Genomic DNA, 26,878 nt, shown 5'->3' with positions numbered 1-26,878 from the left:
GTTTTAAGATAAATTTGTATGCTTATAAAAAAAATCCCATAGAGAGAGAAATTGATAATTTAAGTTTGGAGATAACTGAAGGAGTGAAATTCTTGAGAAAGTGAGACATGGGATCCAGACTACAATGGAGAGGAATTTGCCTTGGAAAGGAGCAACAATACTTCTGTCCTTCTAACTGGAAGAAGAGCTGAAGGATGGCTTCTGGTTTTCTCACAGTAGGAAATATTAGCAAAAAGTGATTTGAGAGCCTATAAAAGGTATCAGAGGGAAAGAAGACAGAAGGAATGAAACAGTTTATGAGCTTATTAGAAAATCTCTCCACAGTGTAGGGTATCTTTGTGATCAGAATTTAAAGTAAAAACAATCAGTTAATCTGTATGATTTCCTTCAGGTACATTAAGTAGGGCAGAGGTTCCTGGTGTTGAAGAAGAATTAGCTAATTCTTGAGCTTTCTCAGAAATTTCCTTTGTTCACGAGTGTATTTAGTGTTGCATAGTACACGGCTTCCGGCCGTGGCAAAAGGCGCACTAACTAGATTTGATATCCTCAAATCCACCTCTTACTGGAAATTTCCTCCTGTACCAGGTATAAACGCCCTCGGCAGTCGCAAGACACACCCCCAGCCGCCAGAGGCCGCAGTGGCGTTCCGCGCGGCCGGAAGGGAATTCGGTCCAGCGCGGCCCGGCGTTTCCGCTTTGCGTTCACATCGTTTCTCGCGCTCTTTACGTCGGTACCCAGGGAGTAGGCGTTTCCGGCCATTCATACTCCTAGGCTTTTTGGACTTGGGTGGTCGCGTTTTGTGCGCTATCCGACCGAAAGAGTGCCGGCACCGCTAGGATGAAGCTCGTAAGGTGAGGAGGTGACCCAGCCGGGTCGGGGCTGTGACCATTTGAGCCGGGAGCGGCAGGCCGGGCTGCCTAATTACGGAAGGCGCGAAAGCCGCGTGCGCGCGCGGCCTGGTAACGGCCTCCCGCGCCCGCTGCTCCCGCCCCATCTTGACCGCGCCGCCGTGGGCGCTGGGCCTGGGCATCAGACTGAATTGCGTGCGGATCCCGTGTATCTTTCGAGAGGTGGCCGTAAAGGCCTGGCGGTTTCGTCCCATCTGGTGTCTAAGAGGTCTTAAAGGTGCAGCGCCAGGCTTACAAGCTCTTATTTTCGGTTAGTTGAAGATTTTCATTGGAATTTCTGCTCTTAGTCTAGGTTACTTTTCTGGTCCCTCTCTGCCTGCAGGAACCGCAAATATAACTAAGTGTTCGCTCTCTGAGAACGTGGGAGACACAAAAATTTTATGCGTTGGGTTAAATTAATGAACTTTAAAAAAAGTACCTGGAAGCTTCAGGACTATCTGGAAATAATGAAACTCATTTCCGAAATGTCTTAAATCAGTGTTGGACTTCTGATTTCATTACTTTTTTCTAGTTTATTTTTGGTAACTTTTTTGATTTAAGGTTACTCAACTAAGATTTCCTTTCAAGATAGTTCTTTAATTCAGGGGAAAAAAATCTCCCAACTTCAGCCAGAATCATTTTCCATATTTGTGGCTGATTTATGCAGGTAATCGCATTCTGTTTTATTTGTGTTTAAACTTGATCGGTTAGTTGAGCCTATTGGTTTACTGATTTGAGGAATTCATTATAAACTGCTTGGAAAGAGATTTGGTTTTGGTGTTTTTCCCTGAGGCAGAGGGCCTGGAACATAGAGAACGTTTCTGATTAAGTTAGCAGTTACAAGTGTAACAGCTAGTCAGTCCCTTGTCTGAATCAAGGTTTGTCAATTGCGATCAGTTATTGGGCACCTGTTACACTGCACTGGTAATGGATTTTTTTTTTTTTTAATGTTTTAAAGGCAGAATGCTTGCTTTTTGGAGCTTTATGTTTTGTGAAGACAGACAAGTAGATAATTTCTAGTATGGTTGAAATAACATATAAAACCTGAATATGTATTTCGAGTGGAGTTTATAGAGAGAAGGCATTTAAGGTTAACTTTGAGTCTATTTTTGTTTGAATTTAGCTTTGGAGAAAAACACCCCAGAATTTAAAGTATATTTTCACAATTTGTCGATAACTGTCAGTCTGAATCTATTTATAGTTAATTTTTGTGTAATGCTCTTTGGAATCCGTTTATCTCATTTAAAGTTATTGTGGGTTGTGACAGTTTTCCTGAAAAATTTAAAAGCTGTACTGAATCTTATTCTGTGTATTAGACTGTAGAAGTAAAATGTCTTCTTACTGGAGAGTGTATTTTGTGCCAAGAAAATGAGTAGTTGTTTAACTGGTTTGCATTTTCAGTTGACTTATTTCTGTACAGGGGTTGGTGGCACCTTACTGTCACCTTAACCAAAAATCTGGGTGTTGTCTTTTGATATCTTTCCCTCTTTTTTTTTTTTTTAATTTTTTTTTCAACGTTTATTTATTTTTGGGACAGAGAGAGACAGAGCATGAACGGGGGAGGGGCAGAGAGAGAGGGAGACACAGAATCGGAAACAGGCTCCAGGCTCTGAGCCATCAGCCCAGAGCCCGATGTGGGGCTCGAACTCACGGACCGCGAGATCGTGACCTGGCTGAAGTCGGATGCTTAACCGACTGCGCCACCCAGGCGCCCCTCTTTCCCTCTTAATAAACTGATAAGTTGACAGGTTTTCACAATTTTACCTACCTCCTAAAAGTAGCTCTTGTTACCCAATTTTCTTTGGTTTTTAAAATTTTGATAGTGGATTTGGATACCAAAGGATACTGTATCAATTGGATATTTAAGTTTTAGTAAGTAAAAATAATTCAGATAGTGAAGGATTCATCAGAAAATAATTCAAGTCTGTTTGGTTCCTGGGCTGGGATAACTATTTTTCCTGCCACAATACCTTCACTACCATTCCAGTCACACCACTAAGCCATAAAGGCTTTTTTTTCCACCCAAGATTTTTTATTTTACCTCTTGAGGTAACTGTCTCATGCTATGAAATACAGTATATATTTGCCAATTTAAAAAAATTTGCACACCTCTGTAACCCAAACCCCTGTGGAGATATGGAACATTACCAAAACTTCATTTCCCTCAAGCCCTTCCCAGTCAGTCTTGTGTTCTCATAACCCCCCGGCAATCAGTTTCTTCTACCATTGCTTAGTTTTGGTTTCAGTAGAATTTCATATACGTATTTGGAATTATGCAGTATGTATTCTTGTGTAAAATGTCTTACGCAGCATATTTTTGAGATTCATCCACATTGTGGCTTGTATCAGTAATTTGTTTAATTTTATTAGTAGATAAGTTCATTGTATGTTTAAAAGTTACATGTTTTGGGGGCGCCCGGCTGGCTCAGTTGATCTTGAGGTTGTAAACGTGAGCCCCCACGTTAGGTGTTTGCTTAATCTTAGAAATTTAAAACTTACATGTGTATTTTCTTTAAAATTGCTTTGAACATTCTTGTGCAAGTCTTTTTTCATTTGGGTCGGTGGATATTTAGGAGTGGAGTTGCTGGATCATAGCATCGTGTATACTTTAGTTCTATAGGAAGATGCCAGATCATTTTCCCAAGCGGTTGTATACCATTTTACACACCCACCAACAGTATATTAGAATTCCAATTGCTCCACACCCTTAACAATATTTGTAGTCAGTTTAATTTTAGCCATTTCATTGCTTGTGTAGTAGTGTCTTACTATGGTTTTAATTTGCATTTTCTTTTCTTTTTTTAAAAAAGCCTTTTAAATTTATTTTGAGAAAGAGAGAGCGAGAGTGTGGGGGGGGCCTGGGGGTGGGGGAGGGGTAGAGAGAGAGAATCCCAAGCACTGTCCGTTGCAGGGCCCCATGTGGGGCTCAAACTCACAAACCATGAGATGATGACCTGAGCCTAAGCTTAACTGACTGAGCCACCCAGGCTCCCCTTGCATTTTCCTAATGCCTAATGATGTTGAACACTTTTTCACCTGCTTATTGACTATTCATGTATCTTTGTGAAGTGTTTCATTTTAATTGTGTTGTTTTATTATTGAGTTGTAGGAATTTTCTTTATACAACCTGCATACTAGTTCTTTGTCAGGTATAACTATTCCCAGTTTGACTTGCTTGTTCATTTCCTTAATGTCTTTTGTGAGTAGTAGTTTATTTTGAGGAAGTTTTAATTTACCAGCTTTTCCTTTTATGGTGATTATCTGTGTACTGTCAAGAAATTTTTTTGCCTACCCTCAAACCATAAAGTTATTCTCCTATGTTTTCCTCTTAAAGTTTTATGATTTTACTTTTATGTTTAGGCCTGTGATCTGTCATGAATTAATTTTGGTAAGTGGAATGAATTAAGGGTCCAGGTTTGTTTTCTTCAGTATAGATTTCCAATTATTCTGTATTCTTAGGGAATGTAAATCCCTGTTACCATAGATTGTATCATTTGTTGGAAAGTTTTCCTTTGCCCATTGGAGTGCTTTGACAGTCCCATTGGCACCTTTGTAGAAAATTATTTTATATATACATATATATTTATTTATATTTGTATACATATATAGTATATGTTTAGTATATAAATATAAAGAGAGCAAGTGGGGGAGAGGGACAGCGGGGGAGAGAGAGAGAGAGAGAGAGAGAGAGAGAGAGAGAGAGAATGTTAAGCAGGCTCCACACTGAACCTGTGGTGATCCCTGCAACCCTGGGATCATGACCTCAGCCAAAATCAAGAGTTGGATGCTTAACCGACTGAGCCAACCAGGTCCCCCCAAATTAACTATATAAATGTGGGTCCATTCCTGGACTCTATTCTGTTTCATTGATCTATTTGTTTTTCCTGTGTCTTGATAACTGTAATTTTAACCTATGTACTGCTCTAGCCACCTAAATTGTCTTCCAGTGTGAATATGACCCTGGTGGTACTCCATTGATGAAAATTCTCAAGTAGCTCTTTAACAGCTTGGGCTCCGCATGAAAGGAAATTACCTACCTCTTACCTACTCATTTTCTGGGACTTAACATTCCATTGGTAGTGTAGCTGTAATTTCTCTGTGCATTGTGCTATTTCTTATTCCCAAATCTTTGCTCTGGTTTCTTTTTGCTGCGTGTTTCCAACTTTTCAGACTTCTTACTAGAAGTCCACTAAGTTCTGACTCCATAATGCTACATTATGTTCCTGGTAAAAGCCTGTGCCTACATCCATTACATTTTAAATTTAGTTACCTTTAAAATAAATTATCTTTTATGGGGGTGCCTGGGTGGCTCAGTCAGTTAAGCGTCTGACTTCGGCTCAGGTCATGATCTCACGGCTTGTGGGTTCGAGCCCCGCATTGGGCTCTGTGCTGACAGCTCAGAGCCTGGAGCCTGTTTCAGATTCTGTGTCTGCCTCTCTCTGACCCTCCCCCATTCATCCTCTGTCTCTCCCTGTCTCAAAAATAAATAAAACGTTAAAAAAAATGTTTAAAAAAAATAAAATAAAATATCTTTTATGTGTCTGTCCTTTCTATTAGAGTTTGAGCTCCTTGGAGGCCTAGTCCTACTCATTTTTAATCCTCATTGCCATGCACAGGGACTACCAGATAACATATAATGATAAATATTATTTAAAAAACATCCTTGGACTTGTTAAAATGTATTTTGGTTCCTTCAGAAGCCATTTTGCTTACTTTGGTTTTCCTTTTACTTCCATATGGTAGATTGTTTGATTACTAAAAGGTTTTATTTTTACTTTAATACTACTTTCGAAAATGATTTGGACTTCTCTAAAAGTTAAATATTACTGAGTGGGACAATTAATGATTTTTTTTTTAATTATGTAAACTCTGTGTCCAACATGAGGCTCAAACTCATGACCCGGAGATCAAGAGTTCCTTGTTCTGCCTACTGAGCCAGCCAGGTGCCCCAAAATAAAAGATTTTTTGAAAACCAAGGTTTGATCATGGAAAGAAACTATTAGATGAAATTCTAGGCTAATATAGTTATAAGTGATTATTGTAGAGGTAAATTAAAGAATTCTTACCCAGTGAAATAAAGCATTAACAATTTATTGAGAGAGACTTTTTTTCCTTGACAGCAAATATGAGAAGTATTCAACATAATGGATCTTTATACAAGTCAGATTAACTTTTTAAAATTTGAGACTTAATATGTCGCAGTCCAAGTATTCCCCCCTTTTCCATGGCTGGCAGTGCCACTAAAAAAGTGGTATTTTAAGATTGTCTTCTTTTTTAGTCATTGAAACATTTCAGCGAACTGTTGATTTAGTGCCCATGACCACCCAGGATTAGGTGTAAAGGTCTTGATCCCTACCCTAAGCAGTAGTCTAATGGGGGAGAAAAATAGGTGATCCTACATGTACCATTCAGTGTGATACTATGATAGGGTGTACAAAGTCTATATTATAGATTAGAAATTTTGAATGTGGACATTATTGGATCATAGTGAAGGATTATTGTTCATCATCCTGCATGTGATTGTGGTATTATGATTACGTAGGAGAATGTCCGCATTAGAAAATTAATGATGAAGACGATATGAAAGTGTAAGTTGTGTGGAGACATACCCACATAAATGGGAACATTTTATTTATTTTTAATGTTTATTTAGAGAGAGAGTGTGAGCAGGGGAGGGGCAGAGAGAGAGAGTCAGTCCCAAGCAGGCTCCATCCTGTGAGCACAGAGCCTGACATGGGGCTCAGTCTCATGAAACGCAAGATCATGACTTGAGCCAAGAATAAAGGTAGATTTCTACCTCATGCTGCATGGAAAAGAGATTAATTCCAGGTAGATGAAAACTCAAAATAGAAAAGTAGAAGAAATAAGACTTTTTACAGTCTTGGGGAGGGAATATACTCTTACACAGATTAATACCTGAGGAAGATTCAGAAATTTAACAATATAAAAATGAAAACCACAAACAAAACACGAATGGCTGTGGCAAACTGGTAGAAGATAAAAAACTTTTGACCTAATTGAACATGTGTGAATAATGTGAATAGGTAATTCATAGAAGAAATGCAAATTCCCCATCTTCATGAAAAGATGTTTAATCTCACAAATAATAAGGAAAAACACATTGTCTTTTTTTCCCTGTAGAAATGACAAAAATTTAGAAGATCGGTTACAGTTAGTGTTGCTAAGGATTTGCATAAATGGAATTGTGATTTCTAAATGTCTTTAAACTGCTAAATGAGAACTACAAGGTATAGAAGTCAATAAAGTTATGGCTCAGTTTGCATAAAAACATTTCATCTGTATGCTTATGAATGCATGTAAAATGGTCTAAAGAATCTCCCCATATACATGGGGGGGGGGTTACGAAGGGAGACTTTTAGTGTTTATACATACAGGAAGCATGTAATTTTTTTTTACTATCATAATTTGTTTTTTCTTCCATTTTAGTGAGATAGTTGACGGATAATTCTATATGTTTTAAGGTATATAGCATAATGATTTGGCTTACATATATTGCCAAATGATTACCACAGTAAGTTTAGTTAACATACATCATCTGTTATGGACACCAAAAAAGAGGGGAAAAAAGGTTTTTTCCTTGTGATGAGAACTTTAGGATCTACTCTCTTAGCAGCTTTCAAATGTACCATGTAGCAGCGTTAACTATAGTCATGTTGTACCTCACATTCCTAATACTTAGTTTACCTTATAACTGGAAGTTCGTACCTTTTTCACTACCTTCATATAATTTCTTGTTTTCAGTTTTTGTGAATTATAATGATTTTATGACCTGTATGCATGGCTTGGAGATAAAGCTGTATAATGGTTTAGACAATCAGAAATGTCCAAATAACAGTTTCTGGTATTACGTTCCTTCATAAATATTAAAGGTATAATTCAAGGAAAACTGAAGTTGTCATCCAGATTATTAATAGGAATTGGTGCAGGTAGCATCTACAGCAGATTTTGAACATCTAGAAATTTCACTCTTTCACTCAAAAGATTTTAAGGTGTTAAAGGTGAACATTTGTTGTTTTATTTCCACGTTTTTACAGATTTTTGATGAAATTGAGTCATGAAACTGTAACCATTGAATTAAAGAATGGAACACAGGTCCATGGAACAATCACAGGTATGGATACAGGATGGCGTTTTATAACACTTTTTTCTACCTCTTCCACCTTTTAGACCAGTAAGTCCTTGAAGATAGAGGATGGGTTTTTCATGTTTGATTACCTTGGGTGAAAATATATATGGGAAATAGAGTATTTGGGAGTATTTACTTTTAGTTTTTTTCTTATGTGTCTAACTCTTTGCTTTAATAATATTGTATGCGTAGTTTTATATTTAAGGCTACTGTGATTCTTCACTCGTGGTGGATATTCACTCATGGTAGGTGGTCTCCCCAAGATTGCAAAACTTCAAAACAATTTCTGAGCCAAATGAATGAAAATGCTATCTTAGCATGTGATCCCAGTCTCTGAAATATTTAAACTGTAAGTTTATAAATAATTTATTATTATTTTTTAGAGCACACAAGCAGGGGAGAGGAGCAGAGAGAGAGAGAGAATCTTAAGCTCCACACTCAGCCTGGAGTCCAACATGGGGCTCGATCCCATGACCCTGGGTTCGTGACCTGAGCCAGAACCAAGAGTCAGATGCTCAACTGAGCAAGCCACCCAGGAGCCCCTATAAATTTTTAATGTGTAGATCCAGCATCTGAGTACACCAAGAGAAATATATGGTGTTAATTGGTGTTAATATGGTGATAATATTTGAATATACTCACATTTGCAACACGAATTGCTTTGAAAGGAAATTGGTACAGTATAAAGTTTCAATACCATATGGTCCGTGACCATATCTGAGGAAGAGTAATTGCTATTCTTTTGAAACTCCATAAGTAAGGATTTAGTTTGCTCTCTCCTGAACTCTGTATTAGATGTGGTGGAGGAAGGAGAGTGTTCTTCCCACTTTTTAGGAACTCAAAATCTAGTGATGCTTGACACAAAAAAACATAATATAAGGTTTGCCTAACATATATAGTAGGTACTTAATAAGCGATATCCTGGGTGGGGGAAGATTTTCAGCTCATAGGATGAGCAAAATTTACGAAAATCTGTTCTATTCCCCTCAGTAACACAAGTTACAGGTTACAAGTTTCTTGCATCCTATATGAATATGTGTTTTAGTCCTCATAATAAGGATATTGAGGATTAAGTTAAAACGTTTTAACACGCAGTTCCTAACACGTAGAAAGCGCTCATACATCTCATTTTTTCCTCTCCCTTGATGGATCAAGATCCCCAAGGAGATAGACTATCTCAAAAGTATATTAATTTTGGAAAGAAGAGGATCTCTTCTTTTTCAAAAGAAGGAGGAAAAGATTAGTAGTAAAACTAATAAATTTGAGATGGATGTTGGGAAAGTTGAAAGAATTCATGTTTCTGACCTAACTGCCTAGGGTCAGAAATTAACTAGATCTTGGGGTACCTGGGTGGCTGAGTCAGTTAGACATCCGACTCTTGATTTCAGCCCAGGTCAAGATCTCACAGTTTGTGGGTTCGAGCCCTGCATCAAGCTCTTCACTGACAGCGTGGAGCCTGCTTAGGATTCTCTGTCTCCCTCTTTGTCTCTACCCCTCCCTTGCTTGCTATCTGTCTCAAAAAAATAAACTCAATTTAATAAAAATTAACTAGATCTTTAGTTATCCCATTTGTTCAGCTATATTGGTAAAGGCTCCAGTAATTGGGCATTTCTACTATACTGCCATATATTCATTCTAGAAAATTGTTTTTATTTTGTAAAACCTCAAACTGGAAACATAGGAAAAATAGTTTGAAGCAGACCATTTAAAACCTGGGCAACTTGGTAATTAAAATACTAACAAAAACAGTAACGTTCCTTTAAAAAAAAAAAGACGTGTTAAATTCATAGTAACAAAAAATACTGCAGTACAAATAGAACTTTATATTTAAGAGAAGGATGAATCTAATGTGGAATGGGGTATAAGGAAGTTATGGAGACAGAGAACATGCAATAAACATTGCTCACCCTGAGATAAGAATACCTGGGCACAGTGAGAATGAGTCCTGGATACCACTCGCATTCCTCCAGAGCTTGTTGCATTCACATCTGTAAGCATATCTAACCGTGCAAAACATTAATGTCCTGAGGATAATCTTTGAAGAAAGGATTTCTGGTTTATACTGACATTCACCCATTTACTAATTGTATTAAATTATATCTTAGAAATATGCACTGTAGCAGAACAGATAGCACTCTCTGGTATTTACTGTGGCCTGATAGGTAAACTGGTTGCCTTCTTTATCGTGCTAATAACTGCCCTCTTTTTCCCCCTCTAGGTGTAGATGTCAGCATGAATACACATCTTAAAGCAGTGAAAATGACTTTGAAGAATAGAGAACCAGTACAACTGGAAACACTGAGTATTCGAGGAAATAACATTCGATATTTTATTCTGCCAGACAGCTTACCTCTGGATACACTACTTGTGGATGTTGAACCGAAGGTGAAATCTAAGAAAAGGGAAGCTGGTAAGTTTGAAAGATTATAAATCTTTTTGTGAATGTGTATTTAACATTTGCAAACACCACAGATTTTTTAATTTTGTTTTGATTCCCTGTACTTGCTGTGCATGCATATAGTATTTATTATGGTTTCTGGTGTTGATACCAAAGACTGATGCTATTCTTCTTGTCCCTTTGCATATCCTAGTCCCCGACCCTTTACACACTTTGGAAGATTGGAGATTTAACTCTCTATTCCTGTTGTTCTGAACTTTCTTAATGACTTGGCATAGGGTCTTTGCTTGCTCTCTGTATTGTTTCCTCCATTTTGTTGTTTTGGCTGTTTGGTGGACCCCTTCAATATGGGTATTCTTGCCTTTCAAGCTAAGAAATGGTATGTGTAGCTCTGATAAATGTCTTCTCTTTACTTACTGTTCTTTCTTCCTGGATTTTTTTTTTACTTTTTTTAATGTTTATTTATTTTTGAGAGAGAGAGAGAGTGAGCAGTGGAGGGGCAGAGAGAGAGGGAGACACAGAATCTGAAGTAGGCTCCAGGCTCTGAGCTATCAGCACAGAGCCCGATGTAGGGCTTGAACCCACCATCCACGAGATCATGACCTGAGCCAAAATCAGACGCTTAACTAACTGAGTCACCCAGGAGCCCCTCTTTCTTCCTGGAATTCTTAATAATTGGGTCTTTTGAGTGATTGTCTAAGTCTTTTCTCTTATTTTTCTGTTTTTTCTATTTTTGACAGAGAGAGAGAGAGAGAGAGAGAGAGAGAGACAGAGCATGAGTCGGGGAGGGGCAGAGAGAGAGGGAGGCACAGAATCTGAAGCAGGCTCCAGGCTTTGAGCTGTGGGCACAGAGCCCAATGCAGGGCTCAAAGTCACAGACCGTGAGATCATGACCTGAGCTGAAGTCGGTCGCTCAACCGACTGAGCCACCCAGGTGCCCCTCTTTTTTTAAGTTTTATTTTGTACTCGGCATTGTATTCTTGGGTTTCTCTTTTTATTTTTTTTATTTATTTTTTTAATTCCAGTGAATTAACATAACAATATTATATTAGTTTCAGGTGTGCAGTACAGTGATTCAGCAATTCCATATGTTGCCTTGTGGTCATCATGATGAGTGCATTCCTTAATCCCATCAGCTATTTCACCCATTCTCCCATCCCTTATTCCTTTGGTAACCACCTATTTATTTTTGAGAGGTCGTCAAAGAGAATCCCAGGCAGGCTCCGCACTGTCAGTGCAGAGCCCAGTGAGGGGCTTGAACACACGAACCATGAGATCATGAGCGGAAGTCAGATGCTTAACAGACTGAGTCACCCAGGTGTCCCTGGCCATCTATTATTTAACAAGAACCCTGAAAAGACAAGTTCTGGGAAGGGAGGCTGGACTTCTGAATTGGCGGGTCTCACTATAGAGTGGCTCAAGAGTTAATTGACCTCTTCACTGAGGAGACCCAAAATTTCATCATCTAGAGTGGTTTCTGGAGCTTGTTTTTTTTTCATGAAAAGATTCCAGTCATCTACGGTGGGAGATACATGCCTGGTAGCCAGCATTATAAGAGCAAAGCAGGAGAAAGGGGCTGGGTGTTTTGTAGACCCTCACTTAATACAGGGTCTTGATTTTGAGACTTTTTTTGCCTTCCTCCCACACTAGGAAATACACTTTGTATCATTCATTTATATAACTGAAACAAAAATCTCAGAATTCCTGAATTCTAATACATGCAAAAACCTGTATGTTTCCTGTCCTCTTTTAGTTCAGAAAAATTTTAGGTTGCAGCCTATAGCTTGAAAAATGCTAAATTAATACCCATTCCCTTCCCATCAGTTCTGTGCCTCTTGCTGTTATCCACTTTGCATATATTTTCAAATCTGAAGATTTCTGCTTCAATGTCTTTAGGTTTACTTTACCTTTTCTCTCCTATGTACCTGTCAGGGAAATAATCGTTAGCTTTGCAAGGTGTGGAAGAGAAGACTCGCCAGTCTTCTTGCTCCACATGATTGTCAACCATTTTGTTTTCAGCCACCTGCCTCATCTCACCCTTGGCTTCTAAGGTCCTAGGTTTTCTAGGAGTTATTCTTCCTTTACCTAAACATTTACGGTTCTTAGTCTACTTTCTGAAATGTTTCAACCACTGTATTCCCTCCCTCCATTTTTCTCTTTATGGGTATTTATTGTTTTTACTGCTTTCCTGTCATTTCAGAAGGAATTGGAGATAAATGTGCTTAATCTGCCTTGTTTTAACAGGAGTCCTAGACTTAACTCTGCTTCTTTGAATGATAAGGTTGGCAACAAGGGGGAGAAGTTTAGAGTGTGACTGACTAGAACTTCATGTCAGGATTTTTTTTAGTATTCATCGCTCTCTGAAGATTGAAAAAGTTCATTTGAGAAATGAGTTTTTTGTCACTATAATATTCAAGTGGGGTTAGGATGACCAGCCTACAGGAATATTGCTGTAAGGATTAAAGTACTTGGTTATGATTGGATCAAATGACTTAAGATTCTGGAGTCATAAGGTTGTTTGATATAATGTATTTCAGACTTTCTTGGCTTTGAATTTTGAACTTGGGTTCTATACAATAACAGAAAAGTCTGGCACATGGTGTTCATGCTCTTTTCCACTGATAGGATATCTCTTCCATCTTGTGTAAGGTTCAGATCATTTGGATTTTATTTTGTGAAGTTGAGACATAATAAAAAGAAAAATATTTATAAACCTGGTGAATTTCTCATAGATCAAATGAAATAAAAATTATCTTTGCAGGCCAGCAGCTTTGGGTTCTGCATGATAATGTATTGGAAGGATGGCTGTGAGGTCATATTTGAGAGAAGCTGGGTTAAAGTTTTCTTTCCTCTAGATGTTGTTTGTGGTGGCCCAGGTAACATCATTGCAGAAGAGAATTAACCTTGCTTTGTTTTTCTTTTTTCTTAGTTGCAGGAAGAGGCCGAGGCCGAGGAAGAGGAAGAGGACGTGGTCGGGGTAGAGGAAGAGGGGGTCCTAGGCGATAATGTCTCTCAAGATTACTATTTCAAAGTGATACGTGATTTGGAATATTTTTTGTACAGGCTTTGTTTATGTCAGTTTTTAATAAACATAAATGTAGGACACAGTTGTCTATTGACTGTCAAATTTTAATAGTTCATATAGATTCATGATATTTACATAGTAGAAGCTAAGCATTTCTACTAGGCAATCACAGACTGATTTCATTCTTAGATCAGACTTTTAATTTTTGAACTAAAGTTTTTGTATGAATGTATGTAGAATATGTACCTATTTCACATGCACTGAATATGCATTTTATTGTTTTACTTTGACTCCATTCTGTAGAAACTGCCAACAAGTGAAATAATAAGTTCATTTTGGTACTTCAGAAATTAACGTTCTCTGGATTCAGTCTGAAATTGATTCCCCTTTCCTGAGTTTTACTTTATGGAGACTTCCAATTCAGGAGTCTTAGACTTAGTTGTCTTCGTTAATGGGTTTTTGTTTTGTTTTAATCTCAATAGAATATAGTTTTACATTCTCTTGAGTTGAAACTGTAGATAACATTTACTAGATTATCAGTTGTGAGCAGTGTCAAAACCTGTTAATGTGAAATGTACCTGTTGGTGGCTCCTTTATCAAGTACTTTTACAAGTCCTTAAAGAACAAAAAGAAAGAGACCTACTTTATTTGATAACAAAATTGAATTTTTTCCAATTGTTGCAATTGGTTAAGCTTAGAGAAAAACATGTCACACTATATGCAGTTCCTTGTAGAGCTTCCTACCATTTGTTCACATGCTAAGGAAAACACCTGAGAATTGGGGGGGGGGGGGGGGCTAAATCTGTATTTACATTTAATCATGCACATGGGGTTTTGTTTTATTTTCTAAATGTGAAGGAAATTTTCTGCACAGATTTTCTAAAAAGAAGGTATAGGTCCCATTAGAGGGTTATTCACATTGAGGGAGACAGAAGTGCATTTGTGTGTTTTGTGTGTGTCTCAGTGATTTTCCATGTTTGATCTGTGGTGCTCCTATTGAACCCCACATAGAAGGCAAGGGAGCCCAATGATACTGTATGGTGGAGAGCAGATTTTAAAGGGGCAGTCAGAGCAGACTTTGCACACGTGAATAAACATGAGTTGACTCCTGCCTTCATGGAGCTTTAGGCTAAAAGGGAAGCAGAGTTAAATATCAGTAGGTAATTACAAATTGCGAATGCTCTGGTGATAGAGTACCTCACAAAACCTGGTCTGTTTTAAAAACAGTTTATATAGAAAGTTCATTTTGATTTTAAGTCAAATGCCAAAGTAACAAAAGATTTTAAACTTTTTTTTTGTGGAAATATTAACATTTAGGTGTTTACGGTATGACTCAATCAAAAAATATATAAATGTAAGACTAAAGTACAGTTGGTGTAGATTGAGTTTATTCCACTAGAGGTCATTGTTTCATTTTTATGTGAAAAGAAATTGAATAAAAAGCTGTTTGAACTGATTGCCATTATTAGCTATAAAGCACTGCAGTGAATAGAAAACAGACCAGACTGTGATACGCTTCCCTTGATCCTTTTCCCCAAGACAGTATATAGGAACTTAGTGTTTCTGCATTTTGCACATAAATGGTCTCTTAAAGCTTAAGGTTTTATATGTGAAAGTTTTCTTAATGAAATGTATTATGAGTTTAGAAAACCATAAGTGAAATAATAGAAAATTAAATTTCATAGCATGTTTTAATCTATTATGATTATGTTGGGTTATGCAGGATCGCTCAGTGTTTTGAAATGTATTGATAACAGGGGTGCCTGGGTGGCTCAGTACATAGAGTGTCTGGCTCATGACTTCGGCTCAGATCATGGTCCCAGGGTCATGGGACTGAGCCCCTCATCCCTGCTTGGGATTCTCTCTCTCCCTCTACCCATCTTCCCCCCCCCCTTAAAAAAGAGAAATGTATCAATATAGACAGCAAACAAAATCCACATAATTCGCTATAACAGATATCAGATAATATTTAACAGCAGTTGTTCCTGAAAACAAACTAAAGATAATTCTTTAACATGGTGAAGAAATTCTTAAGTCAATAGCAGAAATTTTCCAGAGATACTCCAATTAAAATAGCAACAGAAAAGAATGTCTGGGGGTGCCTGGGTGGCTCAGTTGGGCGTCCAACTTTTGACTTTGACTCCGGTTCTCCTGGTTCGTGGTATTGAGCCCCACGTCTGGCTCCTCACTGACAGCATGGAGCCTGCTTGGGATTCTCTCTCTGCCCCTCCCGTTTGCTCATGCTCTCTCTCTCTCTTTCTCTTTCTGTGTGTCTCTCAAAATAAAAACTTTATAAGGGGAAAAAAAAAAGGATGCCTGATACTGGTCCTTGTTATGTAATGTGAAAATTCTCATGGGAATATTTACTAGTTTCTGTCTAGGAACATGGTAGTGTGCTATTTTTCTGAACACGGTTTTCAGTAAAGGTTTAAAGTTTTATTTCACATATCATGGATAAAGTTAGTATGTTAGTGATTCATTTTAGAAAAATAACACCAAAGTTTCTAGATGCAGTTGATTCTTATTACAGTAGTTCTGTTGTAATAAAGTTATGAAGAACTGAAATAGTGAATACTGACCATTGCTTCTAGGGAAAATGCAGGGCTAGGTTTCTATGTGACACATTTTCATGAAAGGATTAGTACATAACCTTGGTTTATGTGTGTATCTATTTAAAGACTCTGTATTTAATATATATTGTTTCCCTTACATTGAATTCATGACCAACAGCATCGTAACTCATGCCTGAAGAAAACTCTTCTAACACGTGTCCTCCAAAAGGCAAAACTCTATGTCTGATGTGGGGCTTCAACTCACAACCCCGAGATGTAGTTACATGCTATACGGACTGAGCCAGCTAGGGGCCCCACATCACAGCCTTGTGCTTAGGAGACAAGAGTACTAAGGGGCTTTTAAACAAAATTACAGAATAGAAAAAATGTGGCACTACACAGACCATGAAAAGGACATTTGTTTACAGTAAGAATTGAAACCAGGCAGAGTATTGCTTTGTTCACCCTCACCTGGGAACACTCATTTCAGGTGACAAAATGTTTTGCTGCTCTATGCATGTTCATGCATGACCAGGAAAGCACCATAAGTATTAATTTTGGAGTTACAAATAAATTTTAGCAAGTGACTTCCCCAAAACAGAACCCGTGAATAATGAGGATTGACCATACTTAGAGCATTTTGTTAAGATTATACCAAAGTATTTTGTGTATCATTAGGTGTGTTTTACTATTTCTGAAGTTGAAATGTTTCTTATATGGTATAAATTCAGGTTTGGTATCAAATGTAAATCAAGTTTTTTTTTTCCTTGTAAAATAACGAGTGCAACTAAAAATAGATGTTTTATATTTGATGAACTACGGAAATTATAGTGTGATGTGTAAGACAAGTAGAACCCATGAGTTACTACGACCACTTTTGTCTTTAAAATTTTTCCATGTTTTCTAGAACGTTTTCCCCTTTAAGGGCTTGGGAACGGGGACAACATTCCATTCTAGTTTTTTAGAAAATTCCTGAGTCTCAAAACCAAAACTAGTGCCATATATCAGGGTAGGAAAGCCAGTGTAAAGATGTGAATTCCCTAATTTATAAGTTTAATGCAATTGTCCTGGTGACTTTTTTAAGATTTTATTTTTAAGTAATCCCTACACCCAACATAGGGCTCAAATTAACCCTGAGATAAAAGAGTCGCAGCTTTATTGACTGAGCCAGCCAGGTGCCCCTATCGTGGTGAATTTTAAATAACCTCTTTATTGATAGTGTATCAACTGATACATACTTAATGCTAATTCTGTGCCAGATTTTTCTTACTGTTTTATAGATCTAATGCAGTTGTCACAAAGGAATTTTTTTAGTGGACAGTACTATTGTCAAATACCACAGTGCTTAATCTGTGAGGTTCTATGCTAAGCCCTTTACATGTTACTACTTTTAACCTTCAGATCAATTCTATGTAGCAGACAGTGTTTGCTGTTTTCAGAAAGAAATGTGTTAGGTCTTAGTTTTTAAACAATTTTAAAGTCGCATGGGTTTTTTTGTTTTTTGTTGTTTGTTTTTTAATTTACATCCAATTTAGCAAATAGTGGAACAGTGATTTCAGGAGTAGATTCCTTAATGCCACTTACCCATTAGGCCATCCCCCTCCCACAACCCCTCCAGTAACCCTCTGTTTGTTCTCCATATTTAAGAGTCTCTTATGTTTTGTCTCCCTCCCTGTTTTTATATTCTTTTTGCTTCCCTTCCCTTGTGTTCATGTGTTATATGTCTTAAAGTCCTCATATAAGTAAAGTCATACGATATTTGTCTTTCTCTAATTTCGCTTAGCAGAATACCCTCTAGTTCCATGCATGTAGTTGCAAATGGCAAGATTTCATTCTTTTTGATTGCCGAGTAATACTCCATTGTATATATATACCATATCTTCTTTATCCATTCATCCATCAATGGACATTTGGGGTCTTTCCATACTTTGGCTATTGTTGATAGTGCTGCTATCATTGGGGTGCATGTGTCCCTTCAAAACAACATACCTGTATCCCTTGGATAAATACCTAGTAGTGCAATTGCTGGGTCGTAGGGTAGTTCTGTTTTTAGTTTTTTGAGGAACCTCTATACTGTTTGCCACAGTGGCTGCACCTGTTTGCATTCCCACCAGCAGTGCAAAAGAGATAGTCTTTCTCCACATCTTTACCAGCATCTGTTGTTGCCTGATTTGTTAATGTTAGCCATTCTAACAGGTGTGAGGTGATACCTCATTGTGGTTTTGATTTGTATTTCCCTGATGATGAGTGATGTGGAGCATTTTTTCATGGTGTTGGTTGGCCATCTGGATGTGTTCTTTGAAGAAGCGTCTATTGATGTCCATTTCTGCCCATTTCTTGACTGGATTATTTGTTTTTTGGGTGTTGAGTTTGATAAGTTCTCTGTAGATTTTGGATATTAACCCTTTATCTGATATGTCGTTTGCAAATATCTCTACCATTCCATCGGTTGCCTTTTAGTTTTGCTGATTGTTTCCTTTGCTGTGCAGAAGCTTTATTTTGGTAAGGTCCCAATAGTTCATTTTTGATTTTGTTTCCCTTGCCTCTGGAGACGTGTTGAGTAAAGTTGCTGCGGCCAAGATCAAAGAGGTTTTTGCCTGCTTTCTCCTCGAGGATTTTGATGGCTTACTGTCTTACATTTAGGTTAAAGTCCGATGGTTTTTAACAGTAGAGTTGGAATTTTTTTTTTTCATTGTAAACACTGAGAATTTATTTTTTTTATTTATATATGAAATTTATTGTCAAATTGGTTTCCATACACCACCCAGTGCTCATCCCAAAAGGTGCCCTCCTCGATACCCATCACCCACCCTCTCCTCCCTCCCACCCCCCATCAACCCTCAGTTTGCTCTCAGTTCTCAACAGTCTCTTATGCTTTGGCTCTCTCCCACTCTAACCTCTTTTTTTTTTTTTTCCTTCCCCTCCCCCATGGGTTCCTGTTAAGTTTCTCAGGATCCACATAAGAGTGAAACCATATGGTATCTGTCTTTCTCTGTATGGCTTATTTCACTTAGCATCACACTCTCCAGTTCCATCCACGTTGCTACAAAAGGCCATATTTCATTTTTTCTCATTGCCACGTAGTATTCCATAGTGTATATAAACCACAATTTCTTTATCCATTCATCAGTTGATGGACATTTAGGCTCTTTCCATAATTTGGCTATTGTTGAGAGTGCTGCTATGAACATTGGGGTACAAGTGCCCCTATGCATCAGTACTCCTGTGTCCCTTGGATAAATTCCTAGCAGTGCTATTGCTGGGTCATAGGGTAGGTCTATTTTTAATTTTCTGAGGAACCTCCACACTGCTTTCCAGAGCGGCTGCACCAATTTGCATTCCCACCAACAGTGCAAGAGGGTTCCCGTTTCTCCACATCCTCTCCAGCATCTGTAGTCTCCTGATTTGTTCATTTTGGCCACTCTGACTGGCGTGAGGTGATACCTGAGTGTGGTTTTGATTTGTATTTCCCTGATAAGGAGCGACGCTGAACATCTTTTCATGTGCCTGTTGGCCATCCGGATGTCTTCTTTAGAGAAGTGTCTATTCATGTTTTCTGCCCATTTCTTCACTGGGTTATTTGCTTTTCGGGTGTGGAGTTTGGTGAGCTCTTTATAGATTTTGGAGACTAGCCCTTTGTCCAATATGTCATTTGCAAATATCTTTTCCCATTCCGTTGGTTGCCTTTTCGTTTTGTTGGTTGTTTCCTTTGCTGTGCAGAAGCTTTTTATCTTCATAAGGTCCCAGTAATTCACTTTTGCTTTTAATTCCTTTGCCTTTGGGGATGTGTCGAGTAAGAAATTGCTATGGCTGAGGTCAGAGAGGTCTTTTCCTGCTTTCTCCTCTAAGGTTTTGATGGTTTCCTGTCTCACATTCAGGTCCTTTATCCATTTTGAGTTTATTTTTGTGAATGGTGTGAGAAAGTGGTCTAGTTTCAACCTTCTGCATGTTGCTGTCCAGTTCTCCCAGCACCATTTGTTAAAGAGACTGTCTTTTTTCCATTGGATGTTCTTTCTTGCTTTGTCAAAGATGAGTTGGCCATACGTTTGTGGGTCTAGTTCTGGGGTTTCTATTCTATTCCATTGGTCTATGTGTGTTTTTGTGCCAATACCATGCTGTCTTGATGATGACAGCTTTGTAGTAGAGGCTAAAGTCTGGGATTGTGATGCCTCCTGCTTTGGTTTTCTTCTTCAAAATTCCTTTGGCTATTCGGGGCCTTTTGTGGTTCCATATGAATTTTAGGATTGCTTGTTCTAGTTTCGAGAAGAATGCTGGTGCAATTTTGATTGGGATTGCATTGAATGTGTAGATAGCTTTGGGTAGTATTGACATTTTGACAATATTTATTCTTCCAATCCATGAGCAGGGAATGTCTTTCCATTTCTTTAAATCTTCTTCAATTACCTTCATAAGCTTTCTATAGTTTTAAGCATACAGATCCTTTACATCTTTGGTTAGATTTATTCCTAGGTATTTTATGCTTCTTGGTGCAATTGTGAATGGGATTAGTTTCTTTATTTGTCTTTCTGTTGCTTCGTTGTTAGTGTATAAGAATGCAACTGATTTCTGTACATTGATTTTGTATCCTGCAACTTTGCTGATTTCAGGTATCAGTTCTAGCAGACTTTTGGTGGAGTCTATCGGATTTTCCATGTATAATATGTCATCTGCAAAAAGCGAAAGCTTGACTTCATCTTTGCCAATTTTGATGCCTTTGATTTCCTTTTGTTGTCTGATTGCTGATGCTAGAACTTCCAGCACTATGTTAAACAACAGCGGTGAGAGTGGGCATCCCTGTCGTGTTCCTGATCTCAGGGAAAAAGCTCTCAGTTTTTCCCCGTTGAGGATGATGTTAGCTGTGGGCTTTTCATAAATGGCTTTTATGATCTTTAAGTATGTTCCTTCTATCCCGACTTTCTCAAGGGTTTTTATTAAGAAAGGGTGCTGGATTTTGTCAAAGGCCTTTTCTGCGTCGATTTACAGGATCATATGGTTCTTCTCTTTTTTTTTTGTTAATGTGATGTATCACGTTGATTGATTTGCGAATGTTGAACCAGCCCTGCATCCCAGGAATGAATCCCACTTGATCATGGTGAATAATTCTTTTTATATGCCGTTGAATGCGATTTGCTAGTATCTTATTGAGAATTTTGGCATCCATATTCATCAGGGATATTGGCCTGTAGTTCTCTTTTTTTACTGGGTCTCTGTCTGGTTTAGGAATCAAAGTAATACTGGCTTCATAGAATGAGTCTGGAAGTTTTCCTTCCCTTTCTATTTCTTGGAATAGCTTGAGAAGGATAGGTATTATCTCTGCTTTAAACGTCTGGTAGAACTCCCCTGGGAAGCCATCTGGTCCTGGACTCTTATTTGTTGGGAGATTTTTGATAACCGATTCAATTTCTTCGCTGGTGATGGGTCTGTTCAAGCTTTCTATTTCCTCCTGATTGAGTTTTGGAAGAGTGTGGGTGTTCAGGAATTTGTCCATTTCTTCCAGGTTGTCCAATTTGTTGCCATGTAATTTTTCATAGTATTCCCTGATAATTGTTTGTATCTCTGAGGGATTGGTTGTAATCATTCCATTTTCATTCATGATTTTATCTATTTGGGTCATCTCCCTTTTCTTTTTGAGAAGCCTGGCTAGAGGTTTGTCAATTTTGTTTATTTTTTCAAAAAACCAACTCTTGGTTTCGTTGATCTGCTCTATAGTTTTTTTAGATTCTATATTGTTTATTTCTGCTCTGATCTTTATTATTTCTCTTCTTCTGCTGGGTTTAGGCTGCCTTTGCTGTTCTGCTTCTATTTCCTTTAGGTGTGCTGTTAGATTTTGTATTTGGGATTTTTCTTGTTTCTTGAGATAGGCCTGGATTGCAATGTATTTTCCTCTCAGGACTGCCTTCGCTGCGTCCCAAAGCGTTTGGATTGTTGTATTTTCATTTTCGTTTGTTTCCATATATTTTTTAATTTCTTCTCGAATTGCCTGGTTGACCCACTCATTGGTTAGTAGGGTGTTCTTTAACCTCCATGCTTTTGGAGGTTTTCCAGACTTTTTTCTGTGGTTGATTTCAAGCTTCATAGCATTGTGGTCTGAAAGTATGCATGGTATGATTTCAATTCTTGTAAACTTATGAAGGGCTGTTTTGTGACCCAGTATATGATCTATCTTGGAGAATGTTCCATGTGTACTCGAGAAGAAAGTATATTCTGTTGCTTTGGGATGCAGAGTTCTAAATATATCTGTCAAGTCCATCTGATCCAATGTCTCATTCAGGGCCCTTGTTTCTTTATTGACCATGCGTCTAGATGATCTATCCATTTCTGTAAGTGGGGTGTTAAAGTCCCCTGCAATTACCACATTCTTATCAATAAGGTTGCTTATGTTTATGAGTAATTGTTTTATATATTTGGGCGCTCCGGTATTCGGCGCATAGACATTTATAATTGTTAGCTCTTCCTGATGGATAGACCCTGTCACTATTATATAATGTCCTTCTTCATCTCTTGTTACAGCCTTTAATTTAAAGTCTAGTTTGTCTGATATAAGTATGGCTACTCCAGCTTTCTTTTGGCTTCCAGTAGCATGATAAATAGTTCTCCATCCCCTCACTCTCAATCTAAAGGTGTCCTCAGGTCTAAAATGAGTCTCTTGTAGACAGCAAATAGATGGGTCTTGTTTTTTTATCCATTCTGATACCCTATGTCTTTTGGTTGGCGCATTTAATCCATTTACATTCAGTGTTATTATAGAAAGATATGGGTTTAGAGTCATTGTGATGTCTGTATGTTTTATGCTTGTAGTGACGTCTCTGGTACTTTGTCTCACAGGGTCCCCCTTAGGATCTCTTGTAGGGCTGGTTTAGTGGTGACAAATTCCTTCAGTTTTTGTTTGTTTGGGAAGACCTTTATCTCTCCTTCTATTCTAAATGACAGACTTGCTGGATAAAGGATTCTTGGCTGCATATTTTTTCTGTCTAGCACACTGAAAATCTCGTGCCAATTCTTTCTGGCCTGCCAAGTTTCAAAAGAGAGATCAGTCACGAGTCTTATAGGTCTCCCTTTATATGTGAGGGCACGTTTACCCCTTGCTGCTTTCAGAATTTTCTCTTTATCCTTGTATTTTGCCAGTTTCACTATGATATGTCGTGCAGAAGATCGATTCAAGTTACGTCTGAAGGGAGTTCTCTGTGCCTCTTGGATTTCAATGCCTTTTTCCTTCCCCACTTCAGGGAAGTTCTCAGCTATTATTTCTTCAAGTACCCCTTCAGCACCTTTCCCTCTCTCTTCCTCCTCTGGGATACCAATTATACGTATATTATTTCTTTTTAGTGTATCACTTAGTTCTCTAATTTTCCCCTCATACTCCTGGATTTTTTTATCTCTCTTTTTCTCAGCTTCCTCTTTTTCCATAACTTTATCTTCTAGTTCACCTATTCTCTCCTCTGCCTCTTCAATCCGAGCCGTGGTGGTTTCCATTTTGTTGTGCATTTCGTTTAAAGCGTTTTTCAGCTCCTCGTGACTGTTCCTTAGTCCCTTGATCTCTGTAGCAAGAGATTCTCTGCTGTCAGCTATACTGTTTTCAAGCCCAGCGATTAATTTTATGACTATTATTCTAAATTCACTTTCTGTTATATTATTTAAATCCTTTTTGATCAGCTCATTAGCTGTTGTTATTTCCTGGAGATTCTTCTGAGGGGAATTCTTCCGCTTGGTCATTTTGGATAGTCCCTGGCGTGGTGAGGACCTGCAGGGCACTTCCCCTGTGCTGTGGTGTATAACTGGAGTTGGTGGGCGGAGCCGCAGTCAGACCTGATGTCTGCCCCCAGCCCACCTCTGTGTCTACAGTCAGACTGGTGCGTGCCTTCTCTTCCCCTCTCCTAGGGGCGGGATTCACTGTGGGGTGGGGTGGCCTGTCTGGGCTACTTGCACACTGCCAGGCTTGTGATGTTGGGGATCTGGCGTCTTAGCTGGGGTGGGTAGGCAAGGTGCACAGGGGCAGGAGGGGCAGGCTTAGCTTGCTTCTCCTTAGGTGATCCACTTCAGGAGGGGCCCTGTGGCAGCAGGAGGGAGTCAGATCCGCTGCCGGAGGTTTGGCTCCGCAGAAGCGCAGAGTTGGGTGTTTGCGCGGAGCGAGCAAGTTCCCTGGCAGGAACTGGTTCTCTTTGGGATTTTGGCTGGGGGATGGGCGGGGGAGATGGCGCTGGCGAGCGCCTTTGTTCCCCACCAAACTGAGCTCTGTCGTCAGGGGGCTCAGCAGCTCTCCTTCCCTTTGTCCTCCAGCCTTCCCGCTTTCTGAGCAGAGCTGTTAACTTATGACCTCCCAGACGCTAAGTCGCGCTTGCTGTCGGAACACAGTCCGTCAGGCCCCTCCGCTTTTTGCAAGCCAGACTCGGGGGCTCTGCTTGGCCGGCGAGCCGCCCCTCCGCCCCGGCTCCCTCCCGCCAGTCCGTGGAGCGCGCACCGCCTTGCCGCCCTTCCTACCCTCTTCCGTAGGTCTCTCGTCTGCGCTTGGCTCCGGCGACTCCGTTCTGCTAATCCTCTGGTGGTTTTCTGGGTTATTTAGGCAGGTGTAGGTGGAATCTAAGTGATCAGCAGGACGCGCGGTGAGCCCAGCGTCCTCCTACGCCGCCATCTTCCCTCTCTAACCAGTAGAGTTGGAATTTAGATGCAAGTCTGTCCAAGAACCTTTGTTCTTGATTAGTGTATTGATTCTCATGTTCATTTTGAAGAATGAAGAGGCTGTAGGAGATACATCATTTTTCTAGGGGGGAGAAATGGAAAGAATGGGAGAACTTAACCTTATTAGATACCAAATATAAAATATTAAATAAGAGGAAAGTATCTTGGTACTCATGTAATTTTCAGCCAGATTTCATTTTTGATCAAATAATTTTGTAATAGTGCTCATTGCTGGGAAGGTAGAAGAGTGTGTCTAATAGTCATGGGAAGGAAATTGAAAAACTTTAAGCAAGTCGTGAAGTTATCTCAGAAGCCTTACATTTTCTTTCTGACTTTGATCCAGGATTCCATTTGAAAGCCCCAAGGAAAAAAGTTGACATTTAGTCATAAAGATGTTCATCATATTAATTTTTTAATTGAAAAGGAGGCCCTGTATGTATAAAATTAGAGGAACAGTTAAGTAAATTACTTGAAGAAATAGACCAGGAGTTACTGAACTTTATCTGTAAAGGGCCAGATAGTTAACATTCTAGGCTTTGAGGGCCATATGGTCTCTGTCTCAACTATACAGCTATAGGCAATAGGTGAATGAATGGGCATGGTTGTGTTCCAACAAAACTTTACGAAAAATGGGCAGAGGGCTGGATTTGGCTCACGGGCTGTAGTTTGCCAACCACTGAGATATATTATAAAGCTGTTGTAAAAGTGTTTCGGCAGTCCACTGACTGGGAAAAGATACTTGCAAAGCATATGACCAATAAAGGATTAATATCTATAAAATCCTCCTTGAAATTAGTAAGGGAGACAATCCAATAGAAAAGTAAAGAATGTAGCCAATTCACATAAGAGAAAAGTTCAGTAAAATGTAGGGGGAAATGCCTAACGTTCCTAGAATCAGAGAATGCAAAATTTAAAATGTGCTGCCGATTCACCCAAGGGGATATATTCAGGAAAGTGATAGTGTTCTTTGCAATAGTAAAATTGCTAACTAAATGTCCAACAGAAAAAGTTGTTAAATTGTTCATGTGTATAGTAAAATACATCAATGAAAATGAGCAAAGAATGCAAGTAGCAGAATACATATAGCTTGATGTCACCATATAAGAGGCATATAAACCTTTAAGGATGCTAACAAGTGGTTAAGTTTTAGAAATGTGCACACAAAAAAATGCACGAGAATGATCGACAAGTTCAAGGGAGCAATCACCTCAAATGGAAGGAAGGAGGGGAGTGTGATAGTTTTAACTGGGTAACGTTCTGTTTCTTAACCTGCGTGATGGGTGACTTAGGTTGAAACATAGGAAATTGCCGATACTTAATTGTCTTGACCCATAAAAACATCACTTTCATATGGTTCATATTAGTATTTATGCATTTTTTGAAATGTTTGTTTATTTTGAAAGAGAGTGCAAGCAGGGGAGTTTGAGTGACAGGTATGGAAACCAATAAAACCCTCTGCTCTGAGTTGTTCAAAAGGTCTGCATTTGTAGGTTTCTGGCCAGTTCTCATTTCTTCACTTCCTGGGCCAAATTTCCTCACTTCCTGGGCCAAACAGATCATCTGTTCGGAGGCAACGTAAGCTGTCATCCTCTTAATGCCTCTACCTTCCAAGTTTTACCCACTTTGCTACCTCTGGCTGCCTGTTTTAGCAACAGAAAAGCAAAAGACAATACCTTTCATTTCAGTTAAGTTGAAAGTGTACCAAGGTCAGTATTGACCTGTCTCTTGAAGTACAGAATGACAACAAGATGTTTGCAGTATTTGGAAATTGTGTTTGAATATGGTTATTTTTTATTAAATGTTAGAAGTCACATTCCTGAAGAATGTGGGGAAATGCCATTTGAGAATTGGCACTGGGGATCTATGAATGAATGACAATAAAAACCCATAGAATGTGGACCTCTAAGTAGTATTTCTTTCTGGGGATAACTTGTTGCAGTTGATAACTAAATTAGTTGACTGGGTGTATAAAAATTACATTTATGTCAGTGGTGGAACATACTTTGTAATTCAAGATAATATACCAGAATAGATGATTCTAAGTAATTTTACGGTAACCTTTTCCATCAGATACTAAGCCTTATTTTTTCTGAAATTTTATTTTTAAGTCTTTGAATATGCTTGAATTGTTACATTTGGGTTTTCTTTTCTTTCTTTCTTTCTTTCTTTCTTTCTTTCTTTCTTTCTTTCTTT

General features: G+C 38.7%; 1 protein-coding gene across 3 annotated transcripts; it reads left to right on the top strand.

Annotated features, from left to right (window-relative positions):
* The first annotated feature begins 708 nt into the window (after positions 1–708).
* Positions 709–13,542, top strand: SNRPD1 (small nuclear ribonucleoprotein D1 polypeptide). Of its 3 annotated transcripts, none has more exons than XM_040479248.1 (4): positions 709–851; positions 7,943–8,019; positions 10,376–10,444; positions 13,362–13,542. In XM_040479248.1, the coding sequence occupies exons 1-4, from the start codon at positions 838–840 to the stop codon at positions 13,436–13,438; spliced, it is 237 nt and encodes a 78-aa protein (XP_040335182.1). In that variant the 5' UTR covers positions 709–837; the 3' UTR covers positions 13,439–13,542. The 3 variants fall into 3 exon arrangements, with proteins under 3 accessions (XP_040335182.1, XP_040335180.1, XP_040335181.1); XM_040479246.1 differs by having other exon boundaries at positions 715–851; positions 10,253–10,444; XM_040479247.1 differs by lacking the exon at positions 709–851 and adding an exon at positions 1,035–1,158 and having other exon boundaries at positions 10,253–10,444.
* The last annotated feature ends 13,336 nt before the right edge of the window (positions 13,543–26,878 follow it).

The sequence above is a fragment of the Herpailurus yagouaroundi genome, unplaced genomic scaffold (genome assembly GCF_014898765.1).
Source record: "Herpailurus yagouaroundi ecotype Mexico unplaced genomic scaffold, PumYag 142, whole genome shotgun sequence".
NCBI classification, from domain to species: Eukaryota; Metazoa; Chordata; class Mammalia; order Carnivora; family Felidae; genus Herpailurus; species Herpailurus yagouaroundi.
The sequence above is the reverse complement of the archived record's forward strand: the minus strand, read 5'-3'. Positions and strand labels throughout refer to the sequence as shown.